Below are 10,306 nucleotides of genomic sequence, written 5' to 3'. Positions count from 1 at the left end.
TTGTTTCAGTAGGGATGTAGTCTTCAACAGCAGAGCATAAAAGTTTCGGCGAGTTGTTCCAATCATAACGAAATATTTGTGGTTGCACCTCAGATGCAGAAAGCTCTTCCGAAAACTCCGTTACATTGTTTACTTTTTCGTTAGTATTCTCGATTGTTTTATCTTCACTATTATTCGCTTGAATAATGTCAGATCTTGAAAATGGTAAATTTTTATCATTCGTACACATTTCTTCACTTTTTTCGATACACTTTGTGTCAATTTGAGCAACTGATTCGCCTCTGTTTATTTCATGATTTTTTACGGCAGTTTCAGTCATCATTCTGTCAACGTTCGAAAGTTCACTCGACCAATTTGTTGGACGAGTAGCATACTCCATAATTACGTATTTCTAATATGAATGATTATAGAATATGAGGAAGAATAATTTATTATTTCAAACGATCATATTCTATCTTTTACTGTTGCTAACATTTTCACCGGAAAATTTGTTGAAATTCAAGGTTAGTTTGTATTCATTTACGAATCACGTGCGTCGCTGGAACGATGTAAATCTGACTACTCGCGCGCAGTGTGCAGAAATCATAAACGTAGGGTGCGTTGGCGTTGTGCGTTCGACTTGAGGTCTCACACGCTTCCAGCGCTCACGCTTATAAGCGGTGCTGTGAGACGTTTGAGTTGCAGTGAGCGCACCAAGGGAGCGCACACTGACGAGCTAACGAAAACGTGTAATCCATGGTGTAATCGTTCAAGCCGTTCAAGTCGAACATACCCGTCAACCGTAGTCGTCTATGTTGAGTGTGCCCCCTGCTGCTTCTCTAGAGTTCTGACGTTTTGGTTTAGAGGGAAGAAGAAAAACAAACCACTCTGTTCGTTGTATCAAAATAGAATGTGATTGCTTCTGCTTTAATGTATTCGTTCTATAATAGCACGAATTATTTAAACGTACAATCTAAATAAATAGCAAACAGAATTTTACAAAATATGGGGCCCCCGAAACGTTTCAAGAAAGATAATGGTACATAACCTATGGAAATAAAGATATTCTATACGAATACTTACAACTTTCATAATTTTAAAATATTAGAAAAATACATTCAATCTATGGCAATGGCATTATTTATAAAGAGGACAAATGCTTTATACGAAATTCAAATTGTTCATTACCTTTGTCTGATTTTCAAGACCGCGGCAAGTGGAAAAAGCGGAAAGAAGATCAAGATGAGTATAATGAAGATGATTATGGTGAGGGTACGGAGACCGATGGCATTCCAGATGCAGCAAAAAATGATGTTGAAAAACAGGACGAAAGTGCGATTGAAGATGAATTTGGAGCTAAGGATTACAGATCACAAATGATATTAAAAACTGATCACAGCACTAGACCTCTGTGGGTTGTGAGTATTTTTATATAGATCTAATTACACTAATGATATTTTGAGATTCAATGAAGCAATTGGACAAAGGCTTTTTACGGCTAGAAACTACAGTGTTAACAAACTTGTCTAGCGTACAACAAAACTATATACTATCTAACAAAACAGATAAATGTGATATAATCTGATATAAAAATAATATTTTAAAGGCACCCAATGGACACATTTTCTTGGAATCCTTTTCTCCGGTTTACAAACATGCTCATGATTTTCTTATTGCCATATCAGAACCGGTTTGTCGCCCGGAATACATACATGAAGTAAGTTTCTGTTATTCCGTAATTTTAAGTTTTCAATATAATATTTGCACAATATTATGATTTTTTTCTTTTGCAGTACAAACTAACAGCGTATTCATTGTATGCTGCTGTGAGTGTGGGCTTGCAAACACACGACATAATCGAGTACCTAAAGAGACTGAGCAAAACTAGTATACCCGATGGCATTGTAGAATTCATAAAACTCTGTACATTATCTTATGGAAAAGTAAGTTGGGATAATTATAAATATTTTTACAAAAACTCTCTCAATCTAACCAATTCACGTTGAATCCATCGATAGGTCAAACTGGTTTTGAAACACAATAAGTATTTTGTGGAATCTCCGCATCCGGAAGTACTGCAAAAATTGCTCAAAGATCCGGTCATTCAGGAATGTCGGTTGCGAAAAAATGTAGAAGAAACCGTCGAAAAGGAGGGTTTTATAACAAATGTACAGAGTAAAACAAAAGCTATACAGGTACATGATCAATACTCATCGAATCCTCATATTTTTTATAATTTTGACTATGAGCAATGCGATTCCTCGTATCAATTACATCTGTAAAATTGAGTACATGAAATTTATAGTTTGGTGCAAAGCCCACAACGATTGTGCCGGCTGTGCCAGGAACATCGAACCCAACGGAAGGTGCAACAGAACAGCCAACTCCGGTCGAAACCGTTGCTGTGCCTAATGATATCACAACTTATTTGAATAAAATTGATAAAGACGACGAGGAAGAGGAGGAGGATCAACAATTAAAAACCGTTAGTTTCGAAGTGAATCAAGAAAAGATTGAAGTCATACAAAAACGATGCATCGAACTTGAACATCCTTTACTCGCCGAGTACGATTTTAGAAACGATACCGTCAATGCTGATATAAAGTACGTTGAATTCCTAATCGATCAAGCGACTACGATCTTTTTCCTTATTCTATGTCTTTCACGATTTCCTCCACTATCATTCTTTTCCTATCAAAAAAAATTGAATTCAGTACATAAGACGAAAAATTTTTTTAAATCATAGTAAAAAGAATAAAATTAACGTACTTTCCATTTCCAGCATTGACTTGAAACCATCCGCTGTCTTGAGACCTTATCAGGAGAAAAGCTTGCGGAAAATGTTCGGCAACGGGCGTGCTCGATCCGGGGTCATCGTTCTTCCCTGCGGTATGACGTGAAAACGAGATCTCATAACCATCCTCGTTGTTTTATGACGTGAATCATGTTTCTTTACATAATGGGTTAAAGGTGCTGGAAAAAGTTTGGTCGGCGTGACAGCCTGTTGCACTGTGCGCAAACGAGCATTGGTACTTTGCAATTCTGGTGTATCGGTCGAACAATGGAAACAACAGTTCAAAATGTGGTCAACGGCTGACGATTCAATGATATGTCGTTTCACGAGCGAAGCTAAGGACAAACCTATGAATTGCAGTATTTTAGTCACAACTTATTCCATGATCACGCATACGCAAAAGAGATCGTGGGAGGCTGAACAAACGATGAAATGGCTGCAGGATCAAGAATGGGGAATAATGGTGTTGGACGGTGAGCCCGACGATCTTTTTGTTGCTTCAAACTCTACCTCAATATCTTATATAAAGTACAATTTCCTTTAGAAACAATTAGAAAGTGTTAATATGAGTAAACACATTTTTTTACAGTTTTGCGTTATCACTAAGAGTGATTGTCTTTTATTTTGAACAGAGGTGCACACTATACCGGCAAAAATGTTTCGTCGTGTATTGACGATCGTTCAGTCGCATTGCAAGCTCGGTCTGACCGCGACTCTATTGCGAGAAGACGACAAAATAGCTGATCTCAATTTTCTCATTGGACCAAAACTCTACGAGGCCAATTGGCTTGAATTACAGAAAAGAGGTTTTATCGCCCGGGTACAGTGTGCCGAAGTCTGGTGCGCGATGACACCCGAATTTTATCGAGAATATCTCAGTCGTTCGTGCAAAATGAGTCGAAAACTGGTAAATCCATTCGATCCATTGGAAGACATTTTTTTCCGGAAGCTTCTCTTGAAACAATATTTGACATGGAATTTTGTTACAGCTCCTTTACGTTATGAATCCAAACAAATTTCGAGCCTGCCAATATCTTGTTCGTTATCACGAGAGAAGAGGCGACAAAACCATCGTGTTTTCGGACAACGTATTCGCCTTGAAACACTACGCCATCAAAATGAACAAACCATACATTTATGGTCCAACGAGTCAGGTGAATTTTCGAAAGTACATCCTTTCCCCGAGAGTGCTTTCACCCAATTTTTCAAAACAAATCAACTTTCGCCCACAATAACGAGTCATCACTTTCATTGTTTTTAATAGAGCGAAAGAATTCAGATACTGCAAAATTTCAAATACAACATGAAAGTAAACACAATATTCGTCAGTAAAGTTGCTGACACATCGTTCGATTTGCCGGAAGCTAATGTTTTAATTCAAATATCATCGCACGGTGGATCAAGAAGACAGGAAGCTCAAAGATTAGGTCGTATCCTTCGAGCAAAAAAAGGTTAGTACAATATGGCAATTCGCATGTATTTTCTGAAAAGTCGAGAGATGCACTGGAATTTTTCTTCGGACGAATCAAATGTGTGTGTAGAAAAGTATTTTTTTTTTTTTTTAATTCACAATATTCGTTTCACAGGTGCAATTGCCGAAGAATATAACGCGTTTTTCTACACTCTTGTATCTCAGGATACAATGGAAATGAATTATTCCCGGAAACGACAGCGTTTCCTTGTCAATCAAGGATACGCTTACAAAGTGATAACTAAACTCGCGGGTATGGAGGAAGAGCAGGACATGTTGTACAAAACACGCGAGGAACAAGGTCAATTGTTGCAACAGGTGTTATCAGCTAGTGACATGGACGCCGAAGAGGAACGAATACCCGGAGAAGGTCCTCGGCAGGTGAGTTTCGTGAAGAAAAAAAATAATAATTCCGAATTTGTCAATGAGCATTAGTCGGGGCAAATTTGACCATTCGAGGGAAATTATCGAAACAAAATCGCCAATTATTTCTGACATGGCAATCGTATTTTTTTAAAAAATAGGCCACAACGCTGATATTAAACAACAAAAATTCCAGATTTTTCCATGTTTTGAGTTTTATGCGTTGTGTCTAATTGCCGAATTGTACAAAATAAATATTCAAACGAATTTTCAGATTATTCGAAAAACGGGCAACCTGGCATCGATGTCAGGAGCCGATGACGCCGTTTACTACGAGTACAAAAAGTCAGCTTCTTCTTCGACGGCAAATAAGCATCCATTGTTCAAAAAATTCCGTGCCTGAATTCTGTCGAATCACTTCCATAAGATTATGCATCCGGTAAATAAAAATTTATAAAATCCTTAAAAAATTGATCATTTTGAGATGACACCCAGTCGAGATTTTAGTTTGTCGATTGGACTTGTTAACAGGTCGTTTTTATTTTTAGCTGCCAAAAAAATGACATCATCTCAAATTTTGAAGTAGGCATCATTGAATTTACTCACGAATTACGAAATTGCGTTGATACACTTTTATTTTTGTCCCCTCTTCGTCAATTGCCCCGGTCGTAGAGGGCACGTCTGCCAAGGTCAATGAATTTGTCCAGGGTTAACGAGTACATCCAGCTTTTTAATTAACCCTCGTTAGTTTGGTTACGTCAATATCTGCGAAAAGCATTTTCTTAAGTTGATAATTTTTTTTTTTTTTTTTACTATTGTTTAAATCGATCTGATCCCAGTCCGTCCGATTTTCGTCGGTTCTTTCGAATGAAAAAAATATGCTTTTGAGAACGATGACGTACTTTTGTCTCACGTTAAAAACATGAATCGAGTTCGTATATCGAATTACAATTGGATTTTGTATAAAAAAATCCAATCGTTCAATTTTCAAAGCTCACTCAAATTTACGTGTTGTACGTGCTAAAATGATAATTCGAACTTTACTTTTATTCGTCCGATTCCACGATCATGCGCGCTGCGAAAAAACGTCTTTCATGTGCGTGCGCACAGCCACTACTGGTACGCAAGCTAGAGAAAGGCTACCGAGAGTTTAGGTACTGAACGTTCCGAAGTTAAAATCTCTAAACACGATTCCCACAACTTCTGGAAAATATAGCAAACTAGACAAGGATCAATGCTCAAAATGCGATTTTCAGACTCAACTCCGCCAAAATGTACTTGATTGTGAAACTAGAGGGAAGAGCGAACAGTCAAATTCGCACAATCAAAGGATGTGTCTCTCTTCCAAAAATGTATTCAAACTCAAAGTATGTGTACGTGCGCGTGTGTGCGTACTTTTCGCCAGAGGTAAGCGACTGGCTTTTTGAATGTCAGAAGAACAAGTATGAGAGATATTAGTAATAAAGCTTTCACTACGTTTTTTGTTCGCTGAAGTTCCGAGGATCGAGCTGAACGGAATTGCGGATCATCGACGAATAAGAATGTCACTCTTCGATAAAACGTTTTTCTCCATTTCGCTCGTAATTATTTTTTTGACGCAGTAACATAAGATTCGTATAAATAGGCACAATGTAGAAAATCCACTAGCATAAGTTTGCCGGGGATAAAGAGAACGTCGTGGTCGAAGTGGGGTGGAGTGATCGACGCTAAGGTAGTATTGCGGTGGCCGTGGAGCTCTTTGCTTCGTGTGCTTCGCTCCTATAGAAGGAAAGAGGGAGGGGGGGGGGGGGGGGGAGAACGTCACGTCGGTGAGTTACACATACCGGCGAGAAAGAAGCAGCGTCGAATCGAAGCGACTGAACTGAAACGAGCGAGAGCCAGCAGCACCAGCAGTACAGCAGCAGCAGCGGCGTTCGATATTTTCGTCGAGTCTCCCTCTGCCTGCACCCCACACACTCATTTACCGGTTGTCACATGTGTCAGTTCAGTTGTGTCCCGTGGACGCTATTGAGCTATGCGCTTTCCGCGGATCTCAAATTTCCCAAGAGACTTCAAGACGGATGATACTCGAGTTTTTTCTCTGAGAGACACAAGCCTGTGAAAAACGTGCGAGAGCAAAAGAACAAAAAGAACACGCAAATATAAAAACCGCAGTCTCACGGATGTCTAGTTTATGGGCGTCCTGAAAGCGAGAGAACGAGAGATCATGACTCCTGTGATAATTCGTGAGTGGGAAACGGTTTAAAAGTTATAAAATCGAATGTTGAAGTGAAGGAAACGGAACGCGAATAAAGTGAGCGAACAACATCCTTGAAATATCTATTGACGTAAACGTTGAAAGAGAAACGCCGATTAACGAGTGTGAAAAGTGAAACAACCCTCGTTCGTATGATTTTTATAAAAAAAAAAAAAATATATATATAAGGAGCTTCATTTGTCTGGTATGAAACGAATCGGAACGAATCCTTTCTATCAATCATTTTTTATTCGAATCCTCTGTTGAAAATGAACGATACGCGTAAAACCAGAAACGAAAGTGTATGTTACGAGTTTTTTCGATTTATATTGGATGAACCGTGAATTGGCAGGCTCAATATTTGAGAAAGAGAGAGTGTATATACGTTGACACGCGCGAGTTTAGAACGGAAGAGTTTTGTGTGGTGTGTACCTTCAGGTAGGGCGAGTCAACACACCGGAGAGACGATATCACAGCAGCCTCTCTCTTCCGAAAGAGAAAGAGGGAGAGGGAGAAGAATTATCCTGCTTGGGCGTATAGTGTGGAGTGGCGAAGGGGAACGAAAAAACAGTGATATATAAAAACATCGCATCAATCGACTCTTGGGTAATATTTTTTGCAGAGTTGTCGCATTTTTTCTACGCAATTCTCGGGCTGTCGAGTGTGTACGTGTGTAACGTAGTTGAGGACGGGTAACCGGTGTTTTCGAAATTCATTGGCCACGCGAGTGATGGCTCAGGACTACTACAGGACGAATTCCGGTCACGGGGGAACAACGTTTCTGTGATAATTGTTTTTGCCTGACAGCTAATTGGAGAAATATTAAATTTTCGGCTATGCTCGATCTTCTGGCTCTCTCGATTCTCGGTAACAATAATAATAATGAGCATGATAATGTCTAAGAATGATAATACACAGTGATGAAAGAAGCACCAGCGAGAAGTAGCGTTTTCATATCGTTTTCGTAATTTTTTTCCAATGTTGGTGGTTGAAAAGTGGATAAGCGTTCAAGAAATCGAACGTGCGCAAATTGATGAGGTGTGTCGAATAACGACAGTTGGTGCTGGATATGACAGGAACACCGGGCTCATGCATAATTTGAAATAGTGAACGTGTATTACGTTGGAAAAAAGTGGTCGATGGTGTGTCTCTCTGGCGGCAGAGTATCGAGGAGTGCAGTGAATATTGAAAGTGAGAAAAGCACAGTGAATTTGAGGAGTGAGGGGTGTGTCGTATTCCGCGTTTGAAATAAAGGATAAAGAGTTTTTAAAAAACCGCGTGAATGTGTCGACTGCTGGTGACGTCGAGGAGGAGGCAGAAGACGCGGTGTCAGAGCGTTCCTGAGATAGACGACGAAACGAAAGTTCGCTGTACGTGTGATTTTTCGTTGATTTTGTTGAAGAAAACTAGGAAAAAATCGCTTCGGCTTTTATCCGGTATTCGCATTATTAATTATCGAAGGAAAGAAGATAAAAGAAGGACGACATCGAGACGAAAGGAACAGGGTGACGTGACGATAAAAAAAGAAACATTCGAAATGGAAATAAAGGAATTTCGTTCAAGCCGGTTCAAGGGCCCCGAAACAACGAGGTTCAAATAAAAAATAAAACAGTGTCTCGTCCCAGCCGGGCGGACACTCATTTACAACCCGGTTTTCCCGGGTTCGTGCGACTACGTCATCCGTGTCGAGGAAGAAGAGAACAGTGATAGTTTTTTTCGCGCGTTCCGGCGCGCTGGACCGACGACCGGCTTCGGTGTAGCGGAGCAGCAGGCGTTACGTGGGCTTGTTTCTTTGGGGGCAGCACCGTCGTGTGTTTCGCGATCGAAATTAACGCGCGGGAATCACGCCTAGTGCCTATAAGAAAGGATTCAAGCCTCCGCGCTCAAATTCATATTCCGTTTTCTTTTTTTTTCTTTTTTTTTTTTTTAATTTTTTTATTACTTTAACGTTCGTTTGTACGAACTCCTCTCCCATCTCATTGTTCGAACAAACATGAGCTCCATGGTGTACACCCTCTACGGGTTTGCGATATTTTTCATGGCATTTTGGCTCGGTATGTGGATTGTTCACGTACTGGCGCTCGTGGCAAGTCGTTGGAAGCTTCATCGCAAAACAACTACGGTACCCAGTTACGAAGTACCGTTCCCGGGGGTGACAGTGATAAAGCCTCTCATGGGGGTCGATCCGAATCTTTTCAACAATCTCGAGACTTTCTTCACCATGGATTATCCAATGTACGAGTTATTATTTTGCGTCGAGGACGAATCCGACCCCGCACTGATGCTCGTTCACAAATTAATGGAAAAGTATCCTCTCGTTGACGCGCGATTATTCGTCGGAGGTTCTCGCGTTGGGGTTAATCCGAAAATCAACAATATGCATCCCGCTTACGAAGCGGCCAAACACGAGCTCATACTGATAAGCGACAGTGGTATTAAAATGAAGGAAGACACTTTGCTGGACATGGTGACATATATGACGGACCAAGTAGCTCTCGTTCATCAATTACCGTTCACCTGTGACAGAGAGGGCTTTGCGGCGTCTTATGAAAAAATATACTTTGGTACCGTACAGTCGAGGATGTACCTGGCCGCGGATTGCCTTAGGATAAATTGTCACACCGGAATGTCTGCGCTCCTCAGAAAAGCTCCGCTCGAAGAAGTCGGAGGACTCAAGACTTTTGGCGTTTATTTAGCCGAAGATTTTTTCTACGCCAAATCCCTGACGGACAGAGGCTGGAAAATAACTGTCTGTTCCCAGCCTGCCCTACAGAACAGCGGACACTGCGACATGCATTCCTTTCAGGCCAGACTCAAAAGATGGGCCAAACTCAGAGTCGCTATGCTTCCCCTCACCATACTCTTTGAGCCGCTGAGCGAATGCTTCGTTCTTGGGGCTTGCGCCTCCTGGGCAGCGGGTATTCTATTCGACTGGGACTCGCTAGTATTTTACCTCGTTCATGTGCTACTCTGGTTCATGTTCGACTGGACACTTTTGTGCGTCGTACAAAACAGTCCCTTGCCGTTCAACAAATTAGAATTTGTTTGCGGATGGCTTCTCAGCGAAACCACCAGACCCTACCTATTTCTTCAGGCTGTTCTTCATCCTCTCATACAGTGGAGATCCCGCGTTTACAAACTGAGGTGGGGCGGTTTGGCCGAAGAGGTCAAAGCTAAAGTTAAATATTAGACGATTTTACAATGATCGCGATTATTGCCCAAATTTCGCGCTCTACATGTACATATTTTTGTGTGCGTCTGCGTATGACTCTGCGACTATGTAAATATTATATTTAAGGAATGCTGAACGAATGGAGAATGAATTTGCGCCGGTGTTCATGAGATACAGAGTATGAATTAGCGCAAAAATACTGCCTAGTTGGCTCGCAACAACTCGTTTGATATCATATATAAAACACTCCATCAATGCGTTTACATTTTCATGTATGTAACTATCAATTGC

At 40.6% G+C, this 10,306-nt stretch overlaps 2 protein-coding genes and 1 long non-coding RNA gene across 3 annotated transcripts in view; 2 read left to right on the top strand and 1 right to left on the bottom strand.

The window, feature by feature from the left end:
- Positions 1–776: 776 nt before the first annotated feature.
- Positions 777–5,077, top strand: hay (ATP-dependent DNA helicase hay). The gene is made up of 13 exons (XM_043412418.1): positions 777–1,018; positions 1,186–1,397; positions 1,586–1,696; positions 1,773–1,922; positions 1,998–2,174; positions 2,285–2,583; positions 2,762–2,868; positions 2,950–3,246; positions 3,406–3,680; positions 3,763–3,927; positions 4,038–4,224; positions 4,360–4,625; positions 4,882–5,077. The coding sequence occupies exons 1-13, from the start codon at positions 985–987 to the stop codon at positions 5,008–5,010; spliced, it is 2,409 nt and encodes an 802-aa protein (XP_043268353.1). The 5' UTR covers positions 777–984; the 3' UTR covers positions 5,011–5,077.
- Positions 2,493–2,955, bottom strand: LOC122406749 (uncharacterized). Its single transcript, XR_006260064.1, has 2 exons — positions 2,749–2,955; positions 2,493–2,670 (listed from the first exon to the last, which is right to left on the bottom strand). It is a non-coding gene; the product is annotated as an uncharacterized lncRNA (long non-coding RNA).
- Positions 5,078–6,428: 1,351 nt separating the features above from the next.
- Positions 6,429–10,306, top strand: part of GlcT (ceramide glucosyltransferase) — a 24,135-nt gene continuing 20,257 nt past the window's right edge. Inside the window, exon 1 of the mRNA XM_043412420.1 lies at positions 6,429–9,987. Coding sequence (XP_043268355.1) covers positions 8,837–9,987 — 1,151 coding nt within the window. The 5' untranslated portion in view covers positions 6,429–8,836. The remainder of the gene's footprint in view (positions 9,988–10,306) is intronic.

The sequence above is a fragment of the Venturia canescens genome, chromosome 2 (assembly GCF_019457755.1).
Source record: "Venturia canescens isolate UGA chromosome 2, ASM1945775v1, whole genome shotgun sequence".
NCBI classification, from domain to species: domain Eukaryota; kingdom Metazoa; phylum Arthropoda; class Insecta; order Hymenoptera; family Ichneumonidae; genus Venturia; species Venturia canescens.
This window is presented reverse-complemented; position numbering and strand designations above follow the sequence as displayed.